Source organism: Indicator indicator, chromosome 5 (assembly GCF_027791375.1).
Source record: "Indicator indicator isolate 239-I01 chromosome 5, UM_Iind_1.1, whole genome shotgun sequence".
Classification (NCBI taxonomy): domain Eukaryota; kingdom Metazoa; phylum Chordata; class Aves; order Piciformes; family Indicatoridae; genus Indicator; species Indicator indicator.
Window position 1 is genome coordinate 39,972,443 of NC_072014.1, and position 27,989 is coordinate 40,000,431.

The 27,989-nt window shown below is 48.1% G+C and overlaps 1 protein-coding gene across 1 annotated transcript; it reads left to right on the forward strand.

Moving 5' to 3' along the window:
• Window positions 1-3,377: 3,377 nt before the first annotated feature.
• ORC4 (origin recognition complex subunit 4) lies at window positions 3,378-27,683 on the forward strand. Its single transcript, XM_054380927.1, has 13 exons — window positions 3,378-3,446; window positions 6,426-6,502; window positions 8,801-8,891; window positions 11,493-11,568; window positions 11,961-12,046; window positions 14,623-14,671; window positions 15,993-16,144; window positions 17,527-17,700; window positions 18,085-18,171; window positions 22,141-22,249; window positions 24,877-24,972; window positions 25,070-25,137; window positions 27,373-27,683. The coding sequence occupies exons 1-13, from the start codon at window positions 3,378-3,380 to the stop codon at window positions 27,559-27,561; spliced, it is 1,323 nt and encodes a 440-aa protein (XP_054236902.1). The 3' UTR covers window positions 27,562-27,683.
• Window positions 27,684-27,989: the final 306 nt, after the last annotated feature.

Genomic DNA, 27,989 nt, shown 5'->3' on the forward strand with positions numbered 1-27,989 from the left:
AGATCAGAAAGGGGAGACAGCAAAGTGTTTCAAGAGAGCTTTTTCTGGTGGGTACCCTTCCAGCACAACACACACTCTCTGCCCACCACCATTTAACCCTGATGCCCCACTGAAGGGGACTCCATGGTGCAGCATGCTCCACAGTACTTAACAAATGCAGTACTCAAACTATGTTTTCAAAATTATGGAGGACATCATTAAGCTCCAGAAATCACCAGACAACAGCAATTTTAACACCCTCCTTATGCAGAGGACTCTTAATTTAACGTGCCACTAACACCCAAACTCTTGCTTCTGGATTCTCTCAAGTCTCTAGAAGGCTTCTTCGAATATTTCCTTGAGTTAGGCATTGATTTTGCTTCCTGATATTTTAATCTGGTTCAGACATTTTGACACATAACTTTCCTTTGAACCAGTAGAAGAAAAATGGCCAGATCAAACCTACCAGCAGTACCTGACCTCACCAACCAGCAACACCATAAGCGTGGAGGGAGACATTTGGCCTTCCCAGCTGAAGGCCATGGAAAAACAGCTCACGACAGATATATTTAAGCAAACCCTTGCCCAAATATAGCCACCAACGATAACCAGCGTCCCGCTATCAAACGCACACCACGGATTCCCATCTCACAAACGCTGACGTTCCTCAGGAGCCCAGTTCTTGGACTGTCGCTGGAAGTTAAGCTCGCCAGCGGGTCTTTGTACCACCGGGGCCTTAACAACCGCAGGGGTTTAATAACTCCAACAACGGCCTGAAACCACCGCAGAGAGCCCGACCGAGGGAAGGAATCCCAAGGGCTCCACAGCACCCTGCCGTTATTCCAGCCACTTGGTTCCCTGCCGCGGCCAAGCAAACAACAGTTTTGGGACGAACCGGGGCTTAGCACCCACCGCAGCCACCCCGAACTTTCCTCACAACACCGCGCCTTCAGCAGAGGGCCCGCCGACATCACCCCTAAAATCCCAAACCAGAGGTTGAGGGAAGGGGGCCAGAAGCAGCAGCCCTCGGGGACGACGGGGAGAGGAGCGCGGTCAGGGCCGGAGCATCCCCCCTCGCCCCGGCGACAACAAAGCTCCGGCAGGACTGTGCCGGGGGGAAGGGGGGAAGGGAGCCCCCGGTGCTTAGAGGAGGGGGGAGCAGAAAGTGACAGGCGGGCACCCGGCGCCCCCTCCCCGCCGCCCGCGGCCCAGCGCGGCCGAGCGCCGGCCCCCCCGCTCCCGCTCCCTCCCTGAGGTAAACAAGCAGGCGGCCCCGCCGCTACCGCCACCGCCGCTCCCCTCAGCCCCCCCACCCCCGGCCCCGCCGCCGCCCCACACTCACCTCAACGGCCCCCCGGCGCCCGGCCGGCCCCGGAGCGGCGCAGGCGGAGACGCACACAAAGGGTAATAAAGGGGGAGGAGGGGAGCGCGGGGGGTGGGGGCTGCCCAACTGCCTGCCGCTCCCCCGCCGAGGTGCCTCCCGCCGGGGCCGCCTCTCGCCTTCGCTCTCCCTCCACCGACGGCTACGGAGCAGGGGGGGTGGGGAAGAAACTCCCCGGGTTGCTCCGGCAGGGCTGGGGGGGTGGGGGGGTGGGGGAGAAACTCGGGGCGCCTGGCACCGGCCCCCCGCCCCCGCGCCGATGCCGAGCGGAATTAGCGGCCTGTCCCTTTAACGGTATAAATAACGGGCCCCCCCGCCCCCCCCCGCGCTCCTCATCATCAGCTGCTGCTGCTGCTCCGGCTGCTGGGGCTCCGGCGCTGCCGGGGAGGAAGAGGGGAGGCAGCCACTGCGCATGCGCCCCGGGGGAGCTCGGGAGGCCGCGGGGGGGGGAGAAGGAGAGGGAGGGACGTGACTTCCCATAGGGCCCTGCGCGTACCCGGAAGCAGATCCGGCTTAGGGACGGAAGGAAGTGGTGGGGACGGGCCGGGGCGGAAGTGGGAGGGAAGAAGTACAGGGGAAGGTCACGTGGGAGGGCGGGCCGAGAGGCGCGCTGGCTGCCGGGAGCGCGTTGGCGGGGCGGGCACGCGATCGGCGGCTGCCGCTGCCTCAGGTGAGGGAGCGGCGGGCGGGAAGGGAATTGGGTGCCTCAGCCCGGACCTCTCGCTACGGAGCGTGCCGGGAACTGGGAGGGTGCGGCTCCCCAGCCCCTTCACCGCCGTCTCCGCTTGTGATGGGAGATTGCTGGCTCGCTGCAGCGTCTCTGAGCCGCCACAGCGGGAGGTCTCGGTGGCGATCGGGGGTGAGGCGGGAGCGACGCCTCCCTCTGAGAGTGCACGAAGGAGAACGAGATCGGGATGCGAGTTGGTTGGAAGTGGCGGCTATGGGCGGCAGAGTGGCTGCGGTGTAATTTACCGAGCCGCGGCTAACAAAACGGGGAAGGGCAGGCTCCTCGTCCGGTGGATATTCTTTTTGGTTTGTTAATCTTTTCAGTTTATTGCGACAGCTGAAGGGGTGATGGATTGAAACTGAAAAAGGGAGATTTAGGCTAGAGAGAAGGAAGAATGTTTTTATGACGGGGCTGTGAGGCACTGGAATGGTTGCCCAGAGAGGCTGTAGGTGCTCCATCCCTGGAACCATTCCAGGTCAGGCTGGATGGGGTTTGGGGCATCCTGGTCTCATGGATCGTGTGCCTGCTCATGACAGGGATCTGGAACTGGATGATCTTTAAGGTCCTTCCAACCCAAGTCATTCTATCATTCAATTGCACTTCAGTTTAAATAATCCAATGGCTTCGGTTCAGCTTCTCTAGCTTTGTGTTCTCGTGCCTCGCAATCTTTGGCATCTGCTTCCGTGGCAACTACTTCATTTTTGAGCAGCCAGTCTGATCCTTCGCAGGGATGGCTTCTGTGCCAGGGGACTGAGCAGTGCTGGCTTGCAACGGGAGCAAAACCAGGAGAGGAGGGAAACCACCCGGCTGAAATAAGAACAAATAGTCGCAGAACAAATCTGTGAACCTTTCTGTTAGCACAAAGGAGAATTGTCCTCCTGCTGCACGTCAAAAGCTGCACCAGCACAAATGTGGATTGCCACTTGTTCCTATAAAAACCTAATTCTTGGAGTTAGTTACCATGTTGCAGTAGCTTGTTCCAGCTGCAGAAACAAATTTCAAACTTTAAACTGTTGCAAACTCTCTTAAACACCGTTAAAATGAAAGCAAATGCTGTTCAGTAGGTGTATCTAAAAGGAGACTTCATCTAGTCAGAAAGGAACTTAAAATATTTATTTTACTAATAAGGTGAACCACTACATCTTGATCAGTTAAGAAATGACACTCACTACAACTTAATTCCTTGTGAATGAGCAACTCTTCTGCTTGCTGTACTGAACTGAGTTGACTAAACTTACTTGGAAAGCAATGTTATGCAGGGTAATTTTGTATTCTCTTTCTTAATCAAAGATGAAAACTGCAATGAGTAAACGCAAGGCAAAGGAGATCAGTGGAGCCAGTGCAGAATGCATTTCACAGGTTAGTAATATCTTTATTAGCTGGCTTTAAGTAATTAAACGTCTCCATCCGTATCATTCTGCAGGGTTTAAGTAGACCAGTTCAAAAGTCATATAGAGGGACTTGATATAATCTTGGGCTGTGATTGTGGGTTGTTTTTTTAGTACATTCTGTATTTATTTTATCCTCTCACCAGATGTTTGCTTGCTTCAATGACCTACTTTTTTGGAGCCTTAGTAAAAATAGTAAAGGATGGTCTTGCACTTTTACAGCCACTTGTGGCAACAGATTTGCATGCATCTATTTTTATCTAACAGACTTTTTATCTTCCAGTTTGAAGGGTGAATCAGAATCTAGGTGACTATGTTTTAGCAGCCTAGATGAGGCAAGACAGCAGCTGCCAAAGCAGTTTCCAGATGTATTTTAGGTTTTTATTCTTGTTTTCTCAAAATGGCTACCTAGAAATTGTGATACATCTTGTGGTAAATTACGTCTGGTTAGTTTCTTATACTTTAATACCTTTCCTTCATTTAGCTGTAAAATCCCCTTACAGAAGGAAAGGCTTTTCACTTGTGGACAGACAATGCTGTTCATGAACACAGAACAAATCTGGAAGTCAAATCAGTAAGAATTTAGTAGATGAAAAAATCAAATAGACAGCTCATATTAAAAACAGTTATTCCTTTCATAGGGTGTAACTAGCATCAAAATAGATTAGTTGTTCTTCTAGCCAGTATTTGAATTGGCTGAGGAGTACTTCACAGAGATGCATCCACAGGTATCTATATTTAAACCAAAGCCACTGAGAACTGATGGTGATGATTCCATTATAAATTAGCTAAACATTAAAAGACATTTTCAAGGTACTTAGAGGCTGTTCGTAATGCACCTCAGAACACTGTGTGGTCAGCCCAAACAGGCATGAACCAGTAACTACTCTGCGAGGTGAGAGGAACCACAAAACCTTCGTGGTACAATATTGCCTCAGTATAGGTTTACCTGAGGTGCAACAATGAATTTTCCCATGATTTCTTAAGGATTCAGGTGAAATGAGAAAGGATTTAGTTAGGAGGTTGGCTGTGTTTAGCTCACAGCCCAAGCTAAACTCCAGCAGTTGATCTATGGCTCAGTGACCCCTCTCCAGCAGAGACTGGGATTGGGAAAAGGAGAGGAGACCTGTGGACTGAAACATGATTTAAGAAATTAATCAAACTGATACCAAAGCCTACATAAAGTTACACCATGAAGACACAGCAGTCTTTGAAGGCAGGAGAAGGAAAAGGAGCTTGAGCAAAAGACTCCACTCTCCTCAGCAAACTTCCCCCTTTGTACTGTGACATTTATGGGATGGGATTCACCTGTATCCAACTCAGATGAGCTATCCTGGCTGACTTCAAACTGCTAATGACCTGCAGCCCATGGAGGTCTGTGCTTCTCTCTTGGCAAAACCAAGATAGAGGTGCAATTGAAGAAGGTATAAAAACCACGTGGGGAGAAGATGAGCCAACTCAGATTCAGAGAATGGAAAAGCAATGACACAGATGTGCATGATCATGGTATAGTTGGTTTTTAGCTCAAATGACCATTAACTTAGGCTGAAAGGCAAGATTGATTTTGGACTTCATTAACATTTTGTAGTTGAGTCTCTGACATTCTTTTGCAATGAATGCTTAACATTGGCCACCAAGCTTTATGAAAGGATAGAGTGTGCAGGTATTTTAGGATATTTTAGGAGAGAAATGGTAGCAGAAGGGACCAAAGACACATACTGCTATCACTGAACTGAATTTTCTCTTTGCTGCTGGAAGGAAGGGATGCCATCCAGAGACACCTTGACAGACTGGAGAGGTAGGCCCATGCCAACCTCATGAGTTTCAACAGGAACAAGTGCAAGGTCCTGCATCTGGGTTGGAGCAATCCTAGGCACTGATATAGGCTGGATAGGGCCTGGCTTGAGAGCAGCCCTGAAGAAAAGGACTTGGGGGTGCTGGTGGATGAGAAGCTCAACGTGAGCCACCCATGTACACCTACAGCCCAGAAAACTAGCAGTTGCTCAATGGCTCAGTGACCCCTCTCCAGCAGAGATTGGGAAAAGGAAAGGAGACCTGTGGACTGAAAATTGATTTAATAAATTAGCCAAACTGATAGCAAAGCCTATATGAAGTTATACCATGAAGACACAGCAGTCACTAAACAGGAAGGTAGGCCCATGTACTAAAAAAATTCCTGGGCTGCATCAAGAGAAGTGTGGCCAGCAGGTTGAGAGAGGTGATTCTCCCTCTCTACACTGCTCTCTTGAGGCCCCATCTGGATCATTGTGTCCAGTTCTGGAGCCCCTGTTACAAGAAAGATCTGGAGGTGCTGGAAGGTGTCCAGAGAAGGGCCATGAGGATGAGCAGAGGGCTGGAGCTGCTCTGCTATGAGGACAGACTGAGAGAGTTGGGGCTGTTCAGACTGGAGAAGAGAAGGCTCCCAGGAGACCTTCTTGTGGCCTTCCAGTATCTGAAGAGGGCTACAAGAAAGCTGGGGAGGAAACTTTTAGGGTGTCAGGTAGTGATAGGACTGGGGAAAATGGATCTAAGGTAGAGGAGGAGAGATCTAGACTAGATGTCAGGAAGAAGTTCTTCCCCATGAGGGTGGTGAGACACTGGAACAGGTTGCCCAGAGAGCTGGTGGAAGCTGCATCCCTGGATGTTCTTAAAGGCAGGCTGGATGTGGCTCTGGGCAGCCTGATCTAGTGGAAAGAGTCCCTGCCCATGGCAGGGGGGTTGGAACTGGATGATCCTTGAGGTGCCTTCCAACCCTGACAATTCTACGATTCTAAATATTCTGTCTATTGCAACTTGATTCTGACTTGGAACACCCGATACGATGACAGATGTGTCACAGAGTAGTTGCTACACCCCAGAAAGGAACCTCTGTTACTGTTGTGGCATCATTGGTGTGTTCTGCTGTTCAAAGCACTCTGATCATTCTTTCTGTCTTGTGTCATATCCATAGGTGCAAAAAATCTTACGTGAGAGATTCTATTGTCATTATGCTACTGGAAAACTCTTTGGGATTGAGCATCAGTACAGGTGGGTGAGGAGACTCAAATGGTAAGGAATTTCTCCTTCAAGCACAGTAGAAAATCAGGCAAAATTAGAATTTTCTGCTGTTTCTTTCTTTAAATTACACAGCTTGAAACAACTTGCAGCTCGAAGCTTCCAAAAATCATTTGTCTCAGATTTTAAGGGGTTTTGTAGAGCTGCTGCTTGCTGTTTTCTCAGGCTTTGAGTTCTGGATTTCTTGTTTCCATTTTCTAATGCCCAAACCATGTCTTTCTGATCTGGAAAGATACTTTTAGTGCATATTCTGTTTTCAGTGACCTGATGAAGCCAAAGTTAAATTCTCTTACTGTGAATCTCCTTCACATTTTCTCCTGTTTATTTGGAACTGTGTTAAAAGCAAGCCTGAAACCTTGGCTGACAACAGCATGTTTCTTGTAGCAGAGATTAGTATTTTAAAGCTTCTTTTTGGGGTCATCCAGATGCAGAAGTTAGAGTTAGGAAGCAGGGACCTACTGTGACAATAGGTTCTATGATTAGTCCTTTTACAGCTTCAGATCAAATTCTTCTTATAACAAATATATATCTAAGTTGTTTTAAACAATCCAGTATTCCAGGAGTAAATTTATGCAGGTTGAAGCACCTGAGGTGAGGTTATAGGAAGGAAATTGACACTTCTGTTTATAATAAAAAGTAGTGTGATACACAGGCAAAGCCCACACAGCCATTTTATTGTTGTTGTGGAAAAATGTGTTTCCATGATGTTAGTATGCCACAAACCAAGCCCCTCTTCTTCATACTGGAATTCTGGAAAACACTTTACAGACTGTCTGCTGCTTAATTTGCCACTCTTGGTGGATTATACAGGAGAGAAAATGTGATCAGCTTCCTCTCCCCCCTTTTTGCCCCCCTCCTTCCTCTCCCCCCTTTTTGCCCCCCTCCTTCCTCTCCCCCCTTTTTGCCCCCCTCCTTCCTCTCCCCCCTTTTTGCCCCCCACCTTCCTCTTCCCCCTTTTGGCCCCCCACCTTCCTCTCCCCCCTTTTGGCCCCCCACCTTCCTCTCCCCCCTTTTGGCCCCCCACCTTCCTCTCCCCCCTTTTGCCCCCCTCCTTCCTCTCCCCCCTTTTGGCCCCCCACCTTCCTCTCCCCCCTTTTGGCCCCCCACCTTCCCCTCCCCGCTTTGGGCCCCCCACCTTCCCCTCCCCGCTTTGGGCCCCCCACCTTCCTCTCCCCGCTTTGGGCCCCCCACCTTCCTCTCCCCGCTTTGGGCCCCCCACCTTCCTCTCCCCCCTTTTTCCCCCCACCTTCCTCTCCCCCCTTTATGCCCCCCTCCTTCCTCTCCCCCCTTTATGCCCCCCTCCTTCCTCTCCCCCCTTTATGCCCCCCTCCTTCCTCTCCCCCCTTTTTGCCCCCCTCCTTCCTCTCCCCCCTTTTTGCCCCCCTCCTTCCTCTCCCCCCTTTTTGCCCCCCTCCTTCCTCTCCCCACTACCTTCCTCTCCCCCCTTTTTGCTCCCCTCCTTTCTCTCCCCACTACCTTCCTCTCCCCCTTTCTCCCCCTTCATATCAGGGCTCTTGGCTATAGTTAGCTTTCAAGTAGTGATCAAAACCATAGCTACAGCTGTTCCATGATGACTGTCACTCCTTAAGCAGCAACTGCATGATGTCAATACTCTAAAAGAAAAAATGGCAGCAAATTAAATTTATGCCTTTTAAAGCATTTGGGGATTTGGAGTGTCAATATCTTTTGTAGGAACTTTAAAATATGATACCACGTGGAAAGTCTACCTGAAGATAATTTAGAGTTTTTTGTTTTTTCTTTTAGGTGGCAACAGAATATGAATTTAGAAGTTCAGTATTGCTACTCATAAGCTTTGAATGACTAAATTTAACATATCATCAGTTTGAGCAAGATTCTCTGAGTGAATAGATTGCACTAGGTGATCAATTTTACCTTGTGTCCAGGTTTTCCTTGACTCTGCTTTTGCCAGGCTGCCTTTTTCATGACCTGCAGTGGAGTCACACAAAGCATTTTTTATTTTCTCTCCAGAAACACTTACTGAAGTCTGTTTGTTCACAGTGGGGAATTGTAGGACTTAATAAATTAGTGATACTCCCAACTTCTGCATGTTTTAATATTTTAAAGTATTTTAAGAGATCTGATCACTCAGCTTTTTGTCCTTTATTGTGTTTTGCTTGCCTCGAGTGTTGGCTCTGAGAGCAAGCTGAAGTGTATCGACTTTTCTCTTATGTTCTAAAGATTCTTTGAATTTTCCACAGCTTCAGTGAACGTTGTCTGAAGTTTTTTAACCTATTGCTGTTGTCAACACAGAAACCTGCTGGAACTGCTGAAACGAACTACAATTCATGGAGAAAGTAATTCTGTCCTCATTATTGGACCCCGAGGATCAGGAAAGACTGCGGTATAAACATGTATTAAAAGTTTATACAAGGTCAAATTAAGCATGAGGGGGAGAAAGAGCCTCACTGAAACCCCAGCAGCTTTTACAGCAGAAGTTTCATCTCTGCCTGCTTTTAAAGAGGGAATTGCTGATGGTTTGCATATAATTTCAAAGCATTCTCTGTCCTGTTTGTGATTCTGCCTCTCTTTGTGATTCTGCTCTCTGCTCTGGTGAGACCTCACCTACAGTACTGTGTCCAGCGCTGCAGTTCTCAGCATGAGAAGGACATAGACGTCTGGAATGGCTCCAGAGGAAGCCACAATGATCCAAGGGTTGCAAGCCCTCTGCTGTGAGGACAGGCTGAGAGAGTTAAGGTTGCTCAGCCTGGAGAATATAAGGCCCCAGGGAGACCTTCTGGCGGCCTTTCACTGCTTAAAGAGGCTGCTAAGAAAGCTGGGGACAGGTTTTTTATTGGGGCCTGTTGTGACAGGACAAGGGGTGATGGTTTGCACTAAAAGAGGGAGATTCAGGTGAAGTACGAGGAAGAAATACTTTACACTGAGGGTGGTGAGACCCTGTCCCAGGTTGCCCAGAGAGGTGGGAGATGCTCCATCCCTGGAATCATTGCATGTCAGGTTGTTTGGGGCTCTGAGCAACCTGCTCTAGTTGCAGATGTCCCTGCTGTCTGCAGACGGGTTGATCTAGGTGATGAACTTGAATTTGTTATTCAATGGTCTGACTACATCATAGATTCTTCCTCCTTTAAGCACTTCTCCTATTACCATTCTCTAATGGTTCTTGCCACAGGGGAGTTCATCTTTGCAATTAGAGGCATGTTTTGCTTACTCTTTACAAGTTACCTTTCTATTGCTTTTGGGCCTCCACTGGGAAAATGACTGAAAAAACTAAAAGAAGTAGACCAAGGGTTAAATTTCTACATAGCTGTTTATGTAGAGAATGGTGAGATACCTTAACCCTCTTTTAAAGCTGTCACAGAACACATTTAATGGTTGGACTTCATGATCTTAAAGATCTTTTCCAACCAAAATGATTCTTTGATTCTATATTATTACCTAAATAGTAGGAGGTAGAATATTGTGTGGTAGCTGCAGTTTACAAGTGTAACCTTTGTATTTTAAAGGCGTATCAAGGGATGACATTAACCTAAGTGCTTCATTTTTCGATACTGTGCAAAGACTTAAAGGGGTTTTATGTTGATGTGAATATAACATGTGATAAATAGGTTGGCTGCAAAAAGTATTTAAGATTGAAAAAAAATAAAGAATTACTTCAGGATTCTTCTCAAGTGCCCAAGCAAGCAGCCTTCAAGCTTTTAGGTACAGTTGAATAGAAATAATAATTAATAGATGGTAGACATACCCCTGCTGGAGCTGACAGTAGTCATTCTGCCAGTGTGTTGATAGCTCTCTTGGTTTCCATTTCAAAACCAATCTCTGTTGTTACCTTCTGTCACTCATGGTGCTTCACAAGAAGGATAATTGCTAAAATGCTGTTGAAGTGGTGGTGAGGAAGGAGTTGATAAACCAGTGGCAAATAAGGATTCCTCCACCTGTGCACTTCATGCTAATTTAAAACCACTGTCCCTTGTCCTATCTCTGCAGTCCCTCTCCAACTTTCTTGTAGGCTCCCTTCAGGTACTGGAAGGCTGCTCCAAGGTCTCCCTGGAGTCTTCTCTTCTCCAGGCTGAACACCCCCAGCTCCCTCAGCCTGTCCTCATAGCAGAGGTGCTCCAACCCTCTGATCATCTTTGTGGCTCTCCTCTGGACCCTCTCCATCAGTCCATGTTCCTCTTGTGTTGAGGGCACCACAGCTGGATGCAACACCCCAAGTGAGGTCTCACCAGTGTGAAGTGGCAGAATCACCTTGCTTGGCCTGCTGGCCATGCTTGCTTTTGATGCAGCCTAGGATGTGATTGCACTTCTGGGCCAGAACATGAACAGGCCAATTCTCCACTACTTAAGTTGATCTAACTTAAAAAAACCCAAAACCAAACCAAAAAAAAAAACCAAACCAACTAGAAAGCCTCCAAACCAAACCAATGAACAAACAAAAATTAAACCAAAACCAAGCCACACTACATGTTTTAATACAAGTTCCCTACAGCTTTTACCAAGCACAAATTCTTGATGGACTGTAACTTTGGGACCCTAGAATTTTAGGAGCAGTAGTTGATGTAACTCTGTGCAATTTAATTTTGTCTCCTGCTTCCTAAATTCAAGAGGAAAAGAACATTTAATGAAGCATGAAGCCAAATACTATGCTCACTCAAGAGGCAATTTTTCTTAACATCTCAAACTCTTAAAACTTTTTTAAAAGGCACATATCCTTGATATTACCCCACAAATAAGTGACTGAAAAACTGGAGTTATTTCTCTATTTCTTTCCCTTCTCATTCAGCAGAATGAACAAAGAAAATTTCTACAGTCATGCTAAGGAATGCAAAATTGGCTTTGTAGTGTTTTTGTCTTGAAAATACCCCAAACCCAATGTTACCTGATGAAACTGCATGTACTGTTTCCTATGTAACAGCCATTTATAGACTTTTCTTACTCTTAATGGATCCATCTTTTGAAGTAATTACATTTTTTTCCCCCTTCCTAGTTATTAAATCATGCCTTGAAAGACCTCAAGGAAATGAAACAAGTTCAAGAGAACCTGTTGGAAGTTCATCTGAATGGCAAGTAAACCAGCAGTGCTCAAATGCTAGGTCACATTTAGTTGCTGTGTATCACTTACACTGAAACAAAAGTTTGGTTGCAACAGTTGCAACCCAGCCTTGATTCCAGATACCTTGATCCCTCAGCTCTAAATTCCCTCCCTGCCTTTGTGTTTCTCTGTGTAAAAAGAGCTTTTTTGCTTTTAATGACATCACAATGGTGATAATCAGTTCTGTTATGAATGAATGGTTTGAGGTAATTCATTACCTATGGAAAATTCCTGTCTAATATTAATCTTTGAAAAGGCTGGAAATGGAGAGAAGCTTCTGGATTGGTTTCCAGTGGCTCTAGGCACAGCTTCTAAGAGTGAAAGAGAACTGCCAGTTCTTCATGAACAATCATTTTCTTCCAGGGCTTCTGCAGACTAATGATAAAGTCGCCCTGAAGGAGATCACCAGACAGCTGCAGCTGGAAAATGTGGTGGGGGATAAAGTTTTTGTAAGTACCAACTTCATTACACTCTTTGCTTATCTCCCTCAAAAATCCTTGCCTAGAAAACTAGCTTTAGAGAAAGCAGCTCCTTGAGACTGAAAAGGCTTTGAGAGTTTGCTAGCAAAACTGTGATGGGCTGGCTTAGTCTTCTCAAAGCTTTCTCTTTTAAAGTATTGAATAATTGATGGTGGTAATGAACTGTGTCAGCATTTCCCTGTGAGGACCCTGGTTTACAAACACCAACAAATGCTTGTGTTCTGCACAAGTGCTGAATGTGAGGCTTTCCTGGTTGAGCAGCATTAATAATGCATCCTGGGACTCCTTTAAAAGACATCATCTCTACCTTGGAGAAGGGGGAGGATGGGGAGGCTCCCTTAACATTTACTTTAAATCGTAGAGTCAGGATCATTTAGGTTGGAAAAGACCTTTAAGATCATAGAGTCCAACCATTAACCCAGCACTGCCAGGTCACCACTAAACCATGGCCCTCAGCACCACATCTCTGCAGCTATTCAACCCTTCCAGGGAGGATGGGGATTCCACCTCTGCCCTGGGCAGCCCCCTGCAGTGCGTAACAACCCTTTCAGTGAAGAAATCATTCCTCATGTCCAACCTAAACCTTCTCTGGCACAAGCTGAGGCTGTTTCCTCTTGTCCTATCACTTGGAAACAGAGTCTAACCCCACCTTGCTACCTTCAAAACAAATATTGAGCATTCCAAGGAGACTTTATTTAGACTATTTTGGAAACATCAGCTTTAACATTTCAAGACAAAGAGTAAGCAAATTAACCAGCCAAAAAGCTGTGTCTTTCAGTATATTTGCAACCTCTTGTAGTTCATAAGAAATCCTTTCAGGCCTCCTAGAGCTCTCACCTGGCAGAGTTTCTCTTGAAATATTTGCTTCTATTGACCTTTTCCCAAAGATGCTAAACTCATTGTCATTAGTAATCAAGTGAATAATAAAGAGCATAACTGCAGTGCTTCAGATGAAATTACACTCACCTGAGCATGAAATAAGTTGGGCTACTCTGGTTCTTACCTGTTATTTAGTGAGTGTTCTCAAGAGGCCATCTCCTGCTGTGATGGAAGGTCCTTCTCAGCAGCATCTTCTCCTTTGCTCCCAGACAGGGCTTTGGAGATTGGCAGAGTTTACATAGTTGTGAGCCATGTCAAGAGGGGAGAAAGGTGAAACCTTCATGGATGAGGTTTATTTTCATCAGTTGCACCTGGAAATCTGCAGAAGGTGGTGTTACTTTAGCTGAGAGAAACCAGAGACCGAGGTTAGAGGCAGTGGGGAAAACAAGATGAAGTTCAGGCTTTGCTTATTTATATCCTGGAAACCCTTGCTGCTTAAATTTTGCTTTGGTTTCATTACTTAGCCCAAATGATTTTAGACACAGAGAATGGAAAACCCTTTCTGATGGTGAGCTAGAATTTCCCCAAATCCAGCTGCAGTAATAAAAGGAAATAGCAAGTATTTAATTTCAGCCTGGCTGCCTGAATGAGTTGTCCTTTTCACCAGACAACTACAACAACCTTTCAAAGTCCACAGTTTTACTACCAAAAGTGCTGGAGGCAAAACTGGATTTAAATATGCTTATTTCCCCTGTAGTTATCCCTAGGAAGTTATTGTGGAGCACTGCCTCCAACTCTCCACCATCTTCCTTGCTTTAGTTACACACAGGCATGGAAAAAAAGTGATTTTTCAGGACTGTCCATCCTTCTCTCCATAGAAACTTCTCCCTTCTTAGCTTCCACAACTTGCTTTCACAGATGAAATTGCCTTTTCTGCCTTGATGGATGGTGCTTGTAGTCTTCAGTTGTAGTTATTTCCCACCTCACAAGTTGTGTGCTTCAAGAGGATGTAATGGAAGGAGGACGGTCACGGGAGTTAGTTGCTTTCTGCCAGGTTGCCCAGCAAGGTGGTGGATGCCCCTGTTGTGACAGAAGAAGGGGTGAGGGTTTATAAACTAAGAGGGAAATTCAGGCTAGAAAGAAACAAGGAGGTTTTTTTCATGCTGAGAGGGGTTAGACCATGTCCCAGGTTGCCCAGAGAGGTGGGAGATGCTCCATCCCTTGGAACCATTGCAGGTCAGGTTGCTTGTTGCTTTGAGCAACCTGCTCTAGTTGGGGATGTCCCTGCTGACTGCAGGGGGGTTGGGCTAGATGACCTTTAAAGGTCCCTTCCCACCCAAACCATTCTGTGATTCTATGAATGTTTGGTGCTTTCATCTAGGTAATAAGGTTGCAAATTAAACTGGACGCTGATCGTTCCCAGTGGATCACTTGAGCTGGCAGGTTTTGCAGGTGTGTAGATGGAAAATGAGTGTTGCAAAGGTATTTAAGGAAAGATAGGGCTCCTTGCAGTGTAGGCATTCTTCTCATCACTTTTTGTTTTCTTTTTTTTTTTTTTCCCCCCTGAGGCAGTTAGTTTGGGGTTTTCAGACTGGAAAAAATTGGTTTTTAAAGCAGGAGTTCAGAAGGAGATGGCCTTCATTGCATACCTGAACTTGATGTAGTTAGACAATTCTGAAAAATCATTGAAAATTTGTTGTGAGGCTTCTTTTTTCTCTTCTGTCTAGGGCAGTTTTGCTGAAAATCTTGCATTCCTCCTTGAAGCTTTAAGGAAAGGTAAGCACATGTAGCCTCTGCTCTGAAACTCTATGTCTTTGTCCTGGGGCTGAAAACTTAGCATGGCTGTGAGTCTTCATCTACTCATACAAATGCTGTGGAGAAATCTACCCCTAGAATCTCAGAATCCTGTTATGGTGGGGGTTGGAAGTTACCTCTGAAGATGATCCAGTCCAACCCCACAGCAGGGCCACCCACAGCAGGTCCATAATGTCCAGGCAGGTTTGGAATCTCTCCAGGAAAGGAGACTCCACAGCCTCTCTGGGCAGCCTGCTGCAGGGCTCCAGCACCCTCACACCAAAGAAGTTTCTCCCCATCTGGAGGAAAACGTCCTGGGTTCTAGTTTGTGCCTGTTGCCCCTTGTCCTGTCCCTGGGCACCACTGATAAGAGTCTGGCCCAACCTGTTTCTCTTCACCCTTTAGCTATTGACCAACATTGAGAACAATATGGCAGAGCTATAAAATAATGGACCAAAATACGTAATACTAACCAAAATATGCCTTCCATAACTGATGCTGGCAGGTGAGGGTCAGCTGTGAAGTAGAGGGTTTTATCCAGATATAAGTCATTAAAAATAGCAGGGTTGTAAAAAAAAAAAAAAAAATCATTGGCCATAGAAATCTGTCTGCCTCTGGAAGCAGAAATGATGCTTGGCAGAATTCTACAAAAGCTTACCCATTTTAATTTTTACTGTTGTAGCAGTGCTTGTAGAATCACAGAATCATTTTGGCTGGAGAAGACCTTTAAAATCATAGAGTCCAACCATTAACCCAGCACGGCCAGGCCACCACTAAACCATGGCCCTCAGCACCACACCTACATGACTGTGAAAGCCCTCTAGGGGTGGGGACTTCACCACTGCCCTGGGCAGCCTGGGCCAGGCCCTGACAACTCTTCTGGGGAAGAAATTGCTCTTAATATCCAACCTAAACCTTTCCTGGTGCATCTTGAGGCCATTTCCTCTTGTCCTATGACTTGTTCCTTGGGAGAAGAAACTGACTTCCACCTGGCTCCACCCTCCTGTCAGGGAGTTGTAGGGAGCCAGAAGGTCTCCTCTTCCCCAGGCTGAACAACCCCAGTTCCCTCAGCTGCTCCTCACAATTCTTATGCTCTAGAGCCTTCACCAGCTTTGTTGCCCTTGTCTGGACACAATCCATCCAGCACCTCAATGACCACCTTGGAGTGAGGGGCCCTCTGAGCTGCCTTCGAGAAAAGCTAAAAGCAAATATGTAAACAGTGAAAAGGGGAACCTGTGAAGGCTGTAGGGCTGGAAGTCTGATGGTGATGTTGCCACCCTGACTTGTAAAATTGCCACCTCAGGAGATCGAGCCAGCAGTTGTCCAGTCCTGTTTGTACTGGATGAGTTTGATCTGTTTGTCCATCACAAGAACCAGACACTGCTCTACAACCTCTTTGATGTGTCCCAGTCAGCACAGACTCCAGTCACAGTGGTTGGACTCACCTGTAGGCAGGTAAGGAATTGTTCTCTCAGTCAACGTGTTCAGCTGATTTAAAGACCTTAAATATTTTCTCCTCTTTTCTTCTCCTGGAACCTTACTTAATTTACTGAGAGACTTTTCTGAATTAACTATTTTTCTCCCTTCTCAATGGGAATCAGGGTGAAGGAGATAAAAATTAATAATAATTTATACTGAGAGAAACTTACATGACCAAAAATCTGCAAAGGCTTCCAATTTTACTGCTAGGAGGAGCAAGAAGACCCCACCTGGAGTGCATTGTCCAGGTCTGCTTCCCCCAACACAAGAAGGACATGGAACTGTTGGAGTGAGGCCAGAGGAGGCCACAAAGTTGATCAGAGGGCTGGAGAACCTCCCCTCTGGGGAGAGGCTGAGAGACTTGGGGCTGTTCAGGCTGGAGAAGAGAAGGCTCCAGGGACACCTTAGCGCAGTCTTCCAGTACCTGAAAGGGGCTACAGGAGAGCTGGGGAGGGACCTTCTTACAGGGGCTTGCAGTGACAGGACAAGAGAAGAATGAACTGAAGCTGGAAGAAGGGATTTAGACTAGAGATAGGGAAGAAATTGTTTACAGTGAGGGTGAGATGCTGGAACAGGTTGCCCAGGGAGGTCATGGATGCTCCTTCCCTGGAGGTGTTGAAGGCCAGGTTGGATGAGGTTTTGGGTTGTTTGGGGCCTGTTTTGGTTTTTTTGTAGTGCCAACTAAAAACACCAAGATGTGACAAAGCCTGACACTTCAAAAAGGCTCACCCAACATTCCTACAGTCTAGGAGTATCATTATTTTGTCCCAGAAAATGTTCTGTCCCATAAAACTGGGACAAGTTTCTCCAAGTGGATGAATCCCACAGCTTGTTTTGGGTTCTCAGAGAAGTAAGCTTCTCTCTATCATCTTCAACAACTCGATGGCAGACTGGCTCAGTTCTGTGTGACAATCTCAGAAGGTAAATACTGGCTTTGAAGGTTTTGGTTTTTTTTTTTTAAGCTGGATTCTTCCAGTCTCATGATGCCCTTGAACTGACAGCTGCCAACCTGTGGAGCCACCAGGCAGCTCCTCTGGAGCTGGGATAGGCTGAAGCATCTGGAAGGCAGGCTGAAGTCACTGAAGTATTGACATCATCTGTGGAGCTGTTCTGATGGGTTTCTTAGCAACTAAGTGATGCAGCTGGGGAGAAATGACTCCTCCTTAGGATTTGCAAGGCACATCCCTTAGAATCCCTAGCAAAGGGCTAGTGAGAACATTTTAAGCCTGAATAGTTAATAATTCTCTTTTTTTTTTTGAACACAGTTTACTTTGTTTCCTTATGTTGTTTTCACTGTAGCAAACACATCTGTTTTTTAAACTATTATTCTGACTTCTTTATTTTTTTTTTCCCCCAAGGATATCCTGGAGCTGTTGGAGAAGAGAGTAAAATCAAGGTTCTCCCACAGACAGATCTATTTGCTGAATTCCTTTGACTTCAAACAATACCTTAAGATATTCAAGGAGCAGCTTTCTCTTCCTGCTAAATTTCCTGATGACTCTTTTGCACAAAAATGGAATAGCAACATTCAGGTATTTAAAGCTTTTTAGACTTGGGTTTGCTTTTTTTGGGGGGAGGGGTAGAACTGCTAAAACAAGACCACAATTTGTAAGTGGGAATCCTTTCCCTAAGATAAGTATTGCATATTGCTGCTTGAGTTTGATGTGGAATAAATTGTGATTGAAAACTCTTTGCTTATTGAAGTTTGGGCATAAAATTGGAAGTCTTTGAAATCGAAGCCTTTAAAAATTGGAAGTGTCACAAAGACAACCAAAAAGGTTAGACATGAAGAATTCTGTATTCAAGCATGAGCTGAGCTCTTCCTGAAAATGAGCTGCCTTCTGTCCTCAGGTAGGCATCAAATGGTTTGCTGAGGTGATTAAAATATCCCTCTATTTTTATGATTATTTTTTCAGTGTCTGACAGAGGATAAAGTTGTGCAGGAAGTGCTGCAGAACCTCTTTCACCACAGTAAAGACCTGCGCTCGCTCCACTTGCTGTTGGTATGTGCTTGGATGTGGATATAACATCGCCTTGGCTCCAAGTAGCCTTAAACACTTCTGGGTTTCACTGCTTTTCAAGCCAGTTGCCAGAGCTTTACCTGAAGCATCTTTTTGTTCAGCAGGCTTTTCACAGCACTGCTTTCTTGCAGGCCTGATTTAATGTATTGGTATAGCTCCCATTTCTATAGCAGTTCCGTTGTGAGGATTGTAAGAAGGACACAAAGCTGCTGGAGCGAGACCAGAGGAGGGCCACAAAGATGGTCCAAGGGCTGGAGCAGCTCTGCTGTGAAGATAGGCTGAGGGAGCTGGGGGTGTTCAGCCTAGAGAGGAGAAGACTCCAGGGGGACCTTAGAGCTGCCTTCCAATACCTGAAGGGATCCCACAGGAAGGCTGGAGAGGGACTTCTCCTAAGGGTGTTTAGAGACAGGACAAGGCGGAATGGTTTGAAGCTGAGGGAGAGCAGGGTTAGAGTGGAGCTTAGGAAGTTCTTCAATATGAGGGTGCTGAGACTCTGAAACAGGCTCCCTGGGGAGGCTGTCAATGCCTCCTCCCTGGGGTTGTTCAAGGTCAGGTTGGATGAGGCCTTGAGCAGCTGAGTCTAGTGGAGAGGTGTCCCTGCCCATGGCAGAGAGGTTGGAGTAGCTCATCTCTGAGGTCCCTCCCCACCTAAGCAATTCCATTCCTGTCTACAACTACCTGAAGGGAGGTTGTAGCCAGGTGGGGGTTGGTCTCTTCTCCCAGGCAACCAGCACCAGAACAAGAGGACACAGTCTCAAGCTGTGCCAGGGCAGGTTTAGGCTGGAGGTGAGGAGAAAGCTCTTCACAGAGAGAGTGGTTGGCCATTGGAATGTGCTGCCCAGGGAGGTGGTGGAGTCACCATCCCTGGAGGTGTTCAAGAGGGGATTGGACATGGCACTTGGTGCCATGGTTTAGATAGTCATGAGGTGTAGGGTGACAGCTTGGACTCGATGATCCTTGAGGTCTCTTCCAACCTTCTTGATTCTGATTCTGATCCTGTGATCTCTCACTATACTAAACCAGCTTCACTTCATCAATGTCTTCTTCAAAGATCCAGACATTTTGGTGCCACTTTTTTTTGCCATGGTCTCTTAATGTATTCTTACACTCTCCACGTGGTCCTCCTCATGACCCTCTTGGGGGTTGTCTGTCTACTTGGCCTGCTTCTGGAACTACTCTTGAGTAACTCCCTGCATAGGTTTCTGCCCTTCTGACAGAATTTGCATTTGGAATAACTGTCACTCAGAGCTAAAATTTTGCTGTTGTCATCCCTCTTTCCTAGACTGCTGCTCTTCCTCAGTGCTCCTGAGCACAGACTCTTGCATTTCTGGACTAGTTGTGCATTCCCATGTCCCTGCAGTCTTGTTATTCACCCAGAAAACATGCTTTTGTTTTCATTATTCACCCAGAAAAAATGCTTTTGTTTGCTTTTATGAGTTCTAATTTCTTCTGCAGAATATGAGAGGAAAAAAAAAAATCACTTCCTGAACTGTCTGATTAGGCACCACTTTGTTTTCCAGAGCTGCTTTCATATATGGAGCAGCTCAGGTAGCCCAGATGCTGTCCTGAATTCATCCATTACTGTAACACTAGTACAGGAAATGTGATTATAATCTTTTAAATCCAGAGAAGCTGGAAGCTTGAGGCTACTAATCCCTAGAAAGAGGGAGCTGGAAGTTAATTCTGATCAGCCCAGAGACCACATTGTCTGGCATGGAGGGCCTGAGGAAGCTCTCAGAACATTACTTGGTAGCTTCAACCCTTCCCAGTTATCTCAGGGTGGGGGGAAAAGGAAGGAAGTCATCCTCACTGGGTGGGGAAAAATTAGGCTGCTGCCTCCTTGTTAAGTCTGAGAGGAGACTTCTGTGCTCACTGAGTAGGAGGTAATGCTGATGGTGAACTTCCTTCTGTCACAACAAAGGAGCCAAAGCTTAACACGTGGTCAGGCTCTCCTGGTGGGACTCTTTTTTCATGTTTTTTCACAGAGTCAGTGTGAGCACTCATTACAGAAGAGAAGTAACACTTATTTAACCAGCTCAAAATAGCAGTGTGAAAGCCCACTGCATGGACCTGCTTGTCTTGTGCCACTGTTCTGATGGGAACCTTCTGCTCTGTGGTGGGCTGTTCCTGGACTCCAGTGCTGACAGCTTTTCCCACCACTAGGTCTTTAGCCACTCTGAAAAGTAGATCACAGACTTCCTGCTCTAGTTCTGAAACACTTTTTTTGGAAGTCCTCTGTTTACTTGATTTTGTTACAAGACTGCAGATTATTTCTAGTTTAAGGGCACCCAATTTTGTCTGGGTGGCCTGAATGAATGCCAGGGAAAGAGCTGATGGCCACCTAAGCAGCCTCCCTTTGAGCTTCAAGGGGAGTCAGACCTGAGGCTGAAGTTCTGAATGGTTGTCTTCAGCATGTTCTAAATTTCTCACAGAATCCCAGCATAGTGAGGGTTGGGAGGGACCTCTGGAGCTCACCCAGTCCAACCCCCTGCTAAAGCAGGGCACCCACAGCAGCTTGCCCAGCATCACAGTGTCCAGCTGGGTTTGGAATTTCTCCAGAGAAGGAGACTCCACAACCTCTCTGGGCAGCCTGCTGCAGGGCTCCAGCACTCTCACGCCAAAGAAGTTTCTCCTCATCTTCAGATGGAACCTCCTGGCTTCCAGTTTGTGCCCATTGCCCCTTGTGCTGTCCCTGGGCACCACTGAGCAGAGTCTGGCCCCAGCCTCTTGCCCCCCACAGCTCCTTTAGCTCTTGCTGAGCATTGCTCAGCTCCCCTCTGGGGCTGCTCTTCTGCAGGCTCCACAGCCCCAGGGCTCTCAGCCTTTCCTCCTCACAGAGATGCTCCAGGCCCCTCAGCATCTTCAGAGCTTCTGCTGAACTCTGTCCAGTAGTTCCCTGTCTCTTAAACTGGGGAGCCCAGAACTGGACCCAGTACTCCAGCTGTGGCCTCACTAGGGCTGAGTAGAGGGGAAGGAGAACTTCTCTTGATCTGCTGTCCCCAGTCTTCTGAATGTGTACCCCAGGAAACCATTTGCCTTCTTGGCCATGAAGGCACATTGCTGGCTTATGGTGAACTTCTTGTCCACCAGCACTCCCAGGTCCTTCTTTACAGAGCTGTTTTCCAGAAGGTCAACCTCTCACCTGCACTGTCTGTACCCAAAAACCTTAACTCATTCCTTACCTTTGGAAGGCTGAACAATCCTGTAGCCTTTTGATATCTAAAGGGAGAAGGAAGACTGGAGAAGCCTGGTGGTAGCTAGCAGTGCATGTTCTCAGTGAGACCTTAGAGAAAACAAGAAAACATGAGCAGTTTCTCCTCACACAGACCTGCAGAAGCAGGAGGTGATCACCAAAACCCTTTATTTTTTTTTTTTTTTGTTCAGCTGATGAATATTAAAGTATTTAGAAGGCAGATACTTAAAGTCCTGAAGAGCAAGCAAGTGGTGTGCCTGCTGCTGTGTGCCAACGAACAGCTTCAAAACTCAGCTCAGCCTGTACTTAATTAACTGACACTGCTTCAAAACTCACTCTGGGGGACAAGTAGCTGTAGGCTGTTGCTGGCTAGGCTCTGAAGGGTGCTCTGTGCACTGAGTGGTGCCTCTCCTGGTGTTGGTGACATGGGTGTGCTGCAGCTCTGCACCTTTGCAAGAGCTCTAAGGCATTCTTGCAGCAGTCACTGAGCTGTGCTAATCCAGTGACACCAGGATCAAGTTGGTGAGTAGTTACCTCCTTTAGTCAGGAGGCTTTGAAGTCTGGGAGAACCTTGCTGGCAACATGTGGTTGTAGCTACCAGCTCTTTCCAAGGGTTTCAGTATGAGCCTGCTGCGTGTGCAGGGTTTGCTCATTCATGTTGCCAGGGGCCATGCCTTGTTCTGAGTTCCAATCTCCAAGATAAAAAATGCCTGCTAATCAGTGCTGACATCAAGAGACACCTCCTGCTTTCTTCCCAGATGCTGGCTGTGTGCAAGGTTGCTGTGCACCACCCACTTGTCACTGCAGCAGACCTCCAGGAGGCAAGCAAGCACTGCAGAGCCGACTCGAGAGCAAACATTGTGCATGGTAAAGCCTGGCTGTTCCCACAGAACGTTCCCGAGGAGAATGGGGTGGGCCAGGTCCCTCTCTGAAATCCTTCTGCTAGGATCATACAATTGTTGGGATTAGAAAAGACCTCTTAAGGTCATCAAGTCCAACATCAACCCAACACCACCATGGCCATTAAACCATGGCCCAAAGTGCCATGGCCACAGGTTTCTTGAACACCTCCAGGGATGGTGACTCCACCACCTCCCTGGGCAGCCTGTTCCAATGCCTGACCACTCTTGCAGCAAAGAAATTGTTCCTAAGCTCCAACTTCAGCCTCCCCTGGCACAATTTCAGACCATTTCATCTTGTTCTATCACCTGATACTAGAGAAAAGAGACCAACTCCTGCCTGGTTCCAGCCTCCTTTCAGGGAGCTGTAGAGGGCAATGAGGTCTCCCCTCAGCTTCCACTTCTCCAGACTAAGCAACCCCAGCTCCCTCAGCTGCTCCTCCCCAGCCCTGTTCTCCAGACCCTTCCCCAGCTTTGCTGCCCTTCTCCGGACATGCTCCAGCTCCTCAAAGTCCTTCTTGGAGTGAGGGGCCCAGGACTGAACCCAGTACTCAAGCTGTGGCCTCACCAGAGCCCAGTACAGAACACAATCATTTCCCTACTCCTGCTGGCCACACCACTGTTGATCCAGGCCAGGATGCTGGTTGCCTTCTTGGCCACCTGGGCACACCCTGGCTCATCTTGAGATGATGTCAACCAGCACCCCCAGGTCCTTCTCTACCAGGCAGTTTCCAGCCACTCTGCCCCAAGCCTGGAGTGTTCCTGGGGTTGCTGTGACCCAGGTGCAGGACCCAGCACTTGGCCTTGTAGAACCTCATGCCCTTGGCCTCAGCCCATCAATCCACCCAAGCCAGATCCCTCTGCAGAACCTTCCTTCCCTCCAGCAGATCAGCACTGCCACCCAATTTAGTGTCATCTCCAAACTTATGGGGGGTGTCTCAATTCCTTCATCCAGATCAGTAGTGAAGACATTAAAGAGACCTGGCCCCAGCACTGAGCCCTGGGGAACACCACTGGTGACCAGCCACCAACTGGACTTACCTTGATTCACCACAACTCCCTGAGCCCAGCCAGCAGCCAGTTTTTACCCTGCAGGAGCATCCAGCCAGTCAGCCAGGCCAGGAGCAGCCTCTGAGAGATGCTGTACAGGGCAGTGTCCCCTGTTGGCAGGAGCTGTGCAGGGAACACATCCACCTGAGAAGTCTGCTCCCTGCTAGTGTGTGTGGCTACAACACTGCCAAACCAACCAGACAGGGGATCACACAACAGGGGAGCTGACTCCTGCTGCAGAGGGATGCAGGCTCACAGACAGCTTGTGTGGCCCTGCAGTGCCAGCCAGGGAAAGCACCAGCAGCTGGGCTGAAGGAAGCAGGCTAGGTGACAAAAGCAGCCTGGGCAGCATTTCTGTGCTCAAAACTCAGGTGGAGATGGTGTAGTGGCCATGGTGGGGGTGGGTTGATGGCTGCACTCTGATCTTAGAGGTCTTTTCCCACCAAAACAATGCCATGCTCTACCCAGTGTGAATGGTGGAGAAAGGGGAGATGCTGACCTCCTCCTGCCAGTGCTGGGAGCTGGAGGACACTGCAGGCACTCTGGCTGGGAGCTGTTGAAATAAACCTTAGGAGAATGGCACTGGTTTGTGCCTGGGGCTGTAGAAAATGTGAGGGTGTGCTTGAGCTCTCTGCTCTCTGAGCTGCAGCTTGTGCTTACCTGTGTCTGAGGTGGTGTTGCCCTCAGTCCTCTGTTTGGGTTGTGCTTCACCTGCTCCAGGGTCTCCCCAGATGGGATGCACTGAGCACTACCCTTCAGCTTTCTCTGATGAGCAGCTGGGGACCTGTGTAACAGAAGTGGAGATGTCCTGCTGCTGATACCAAGCCTGAACACAGACACAGGAGGAACTGCTTCCCTGCTCAGCAGAAGTCAGGGCATGGTTAGGCTGGAAAAGACCTTGAAGATCATCCAGTCCAACCATTAACACCACAGAGTCCACCACTAAGCCATGGCCCCCAGCACCATGTCTACACAGCTTTTAAATCCCTCTAGGGCTGATGATTCCAACCACTTCCCTGGGTGGCCTGGGCCAGGGCAGTCTCCTCCAGGGCTTGATAACCCTTTCAGGGAGGAATTTTTTCCTGATGCGTTCTCTTAGCCCACTGCTTCCTTAGGGCTCCCAGAGTATACAGGGGTTGGGTTGTGATTCCTAAAGCCTCCTTAGCACCAGGGAGCTCGCTCCCTGTGTCACATCCTTAGCTCTGAACAGTGAGCAACCTCTTCAAACTCCTGTCATGATGAGCTGCAGTCACAGGGACATTGTCCTGGTGCTGCTGAAGGTCCTGTGCCACCTTGTGCCATCAGCAGTGATGGTCCTTGATACTTACATTTCTTTTTTGATGGAAGCAGCCCATTTCTTAGCCTTCTTGCTTCAAACATCTGGAAAGCAAACATTCTCAAAGCTGGGAATGTTTTTCCTGTTAGACAGCACAAAGAGGTGAGGCCTGTGAGACCTGCAGCACAAAAGCAAAGAGGAGCACAAATGGTACCTGAACTGCTTGTGCTTCAGAGAAATATTTATAGAGCTCTTCTCTGTCCCTCTAGGTTTGTCTGTCCTGGAAATCTGCCTAATAATAGCCATGAAGCACCTGAATGATGTTTATGAAGGAGAACCATTTAATTTCCAGATGGTTTACAATGGTGAGAGAAATGCCTGAACCTCACAACCACCAAATCATTTCATTTCCCCCCAAATAACTCTGTTGGGTTTTTTTTTCCCTCCCTATTACTGATGCAGAATTCCAGAAGTTTGTACAGAGGAAGGCACATTGCATGAACAACTTTGAGAAGCCAGTTGTCATGAAGGTGAGGCTGAAGGGAAATTTTTTAATCCTAAATGATTTACTTGTTGGTTTGTGGTTTTTTTTTTTTTTCCTTCATGCAGAGCTCTGAGCAGTCACAGGCAGCCCTAGGACCAAGCCTGAGTGCTTAAGGGCAGGGAGGACTCTCTGCTCTGGGAGCAGGCACCCAGGGTAGTGGGTTTGGGCAGGACCTGGAGGAGCTCCAGGCTGGGCTAAGCTGGAAATAATTAAGTGGGAAAGTTTAGAACCAGCAGGAGTAATCTCCTTCAGGTGAGCTTTAGTGATTGAGGACTGGGATTCAGCAGGACTGACTGTCAGAAATGGCTTCCAAAGGAGACCTTGGTGTTGGTGTCTTGAGCTTGCTCATTCACTTCTGGTTAGAAGTGAGGTCTCCAAAATGTAACTTAATCTGTTGGAGAGGGTTCAGAGGTCACCACAAAGATATCAGGGCTGGAGCACCTCTCCTGCAAAGACAGGCTGAGAGAGCTGGGGCTGTTCAGCCTGGAGAAGAGAAGGCTCCACTGAGACCTTAGAGCAGCCTTCCAGTACCTGAAGGGGCTACAGGAGAGCTGGGGAGGGACTGGTGTGGAACTGGAGCAGGGTGGGTTTGGACTGGACATTAGGAAGAAATTCTTTACAGTGAGGGTGGTGAGACACTGGAACAGGTTGCCCAGAGAAGCTGTGAATACCTCATCCCTGGAGGTGTCAGGGCCAGGCTGGATGGGGCCCTGAGCAAGCTGATCTAGTGGGAGGTGTCCCTGCCCATGGCAGGGGGTTGGAACTGGATGATCTTTAAGGTCCCTTCCAACTCAAGCCATTCTATGATCTTTCCACATCAAAAACCTGCTTCCCTTAATCCAGTCCCGGTGGGTCTGACTGGTACCTGGAATGGGTTTGCAGTCCAGCATGGCTGGGTTTGCCTCAGCCAACCACAGGCTGTTGAGCTGTCACTCCTGTGATGTCACTTGGCCAGGCTCTGCCCAGGGAGCTGGGGGTAGGGCACAACCCTGCTGTGGTGCAGCTGCTCACACAGGTGTGATGTTTCCAGCTCATGAAGCTAACCCAAGGACCAGCAGTTCAGTGGCCAAAGCATCTTCCAGCCTATCAGTTTTTAAGCTGAGCAGCCTTGGTGTTAGATCCAGCATCACTCAGTTGCACCTACACTGGAAATCCTCCCCTGGTGTGCTCAGAATGGGAGATCCCAGTGAGTGTCCCTGAATTACAGTGTCATTCCCAGTCAGTGCCACCCACACCAGGTTCTAGACACTATGTGAGAAGAAAAGCAAAGTTAAACCAGAGGTGCTTGCAATGTCTGTTGGGATCACACATCGCAGGGTTCTGTCACTCCAAATGAGCACCACAGCCTGGAACCACAGAATCACAGAAAGGTAGGGGCTGGAATGAACCTGGAGGTCATCCAGTCCAACCCCCCTGCCAGAGCAAGGTCACCCAGGGCAGGGCACACAGGAATGTATCCAGCCAGGTTTAGAGTCTTTCCAGAGAAGGAGATTCCACAGCCTCTCTGGGCAGCTGTTCCAGGACTACATCACCCTCACCATACAGAAGTGTCTCCTCATGTTGAGGTGGAACCTCCTGTGTTCCAGCTTGTACCTGTTGTAGCTCCTTCTCCTATCACTGGGCACCACCACAAAGAGCCTGGCCCCCTCCCCTTGACACCCACCCCTCAGCTATTGACAGACACTGATCAGATCCCCTCTCAGCCTTCTCTTCTCCAGTCTAAACAGCCCCAGGGCTCTCAGTCTTTCTGCACAGGAGAGATGTTCAAGTCCCTTCATCATCCTCATAGCCTCTGTTGGACTCTCTCCAGCAGGTCCCTGACTCCCTTGGGGAGCCCAAAACCAGGCACAGTGTTGCAGGTGTAGTCTCACCAGGGCAGAGTAGAGGGAGAGGAGAACCTCCCTAGCCCTGCTGGACACACTTTTGATGCACCCCAGGATCCCATTGGCTCTCTTGGCCACAAGGGCACATTGCTGTCCCATGGAGAACTTGCTGTCCACTGGGCCTCCAAGGTCTTTCTCCATGGAGCTGCTCTCCAGCAGGACAACCTCTCATCTGTGCTGGTGCCTGGTGTTACTCCTGCCCAGATGCAGTACCCTACACTTGTCCTCACTGAACTTCCTGAGGTTCCTCCTGGCCCTGCTCTCCAGCCTGTCCAGGTCTCCTTGGATAGCAGCACAGCCTTGTTCTTCCTTGCCCTGATTCTTGGTCTCTCTGCCAGGCCTTTGAGCACCTGCTGCAGCTGGAGCTGGTCAAGCCCATAGAGAGGCCGACTGTGCGTGCTCAGAAGGAGTACGTGCTGATGAGGCTGCTCCTGGACAACAACCAGATCATGGATGCTCTGCAGCTCTATCCCAACTGCCCCACCGACGTCAGGCAGTGGGCAGCCTCTTCCCTCAGCTGGCTCTGAGCCCTCTGCAGCTGGCAGTGTCACCTCTGACAGCACTCTGCTGGGGTCATGGCCAGCTCCAGCAGCTGGGTGTTTGCCCACAGCTCCAGGTAAATACATGTTGGGCAGAAGCTAGCTGTGCTGATTGACTTTGTTAGCTTTCAAGGACAACTCTACTGCTGTCATCTTCTGGTGGCCATAAATGTGGCTGAGTGCAGCTCTGGGGCACCTCAGCACTGAGGTTTGCTCTTAAAAAGCATTTCCATGCAGAAGCCATCTCTGGGGCCTCTCAGCCTTGGCTGGCCACCAGCACTGCACACTCACACACAGACCCATCCCTCCTTGGTCTGCTTTTTCTTTTCAAAGTTGACTTGACACAGAGAATTGACTTAAGTAAACCTTAATTAAACAACCAACTTCAGCTGGTCAGGGCTGTGTTTGTGCCAAGT

Bases quoted from the DNA above. Each gene is read 5' to 3' on its own strand.
- ORC4 (XM_054380927.1), top strand. From the start codon at position 3,378: ATGAAAACTGCAATGAGTAAACGCAAGGCAAAGGAGATCAGTGGAGCC. The intron at 6,503-8,800 runs GTGGGTGAGGAG...TTGTCAACACAG, and splicing joins GGGATTGAGCATCAGTACAG to AAACCTGCTGGAACTGCTGA. The intron at 12,047-14,622 runs GTAAGTACCAAC...TCTTCTGTCTAG, and splicing joins TGGTGGGGGATAAAGTTTTT to GGCAGTTTTGCTGAAAATCT.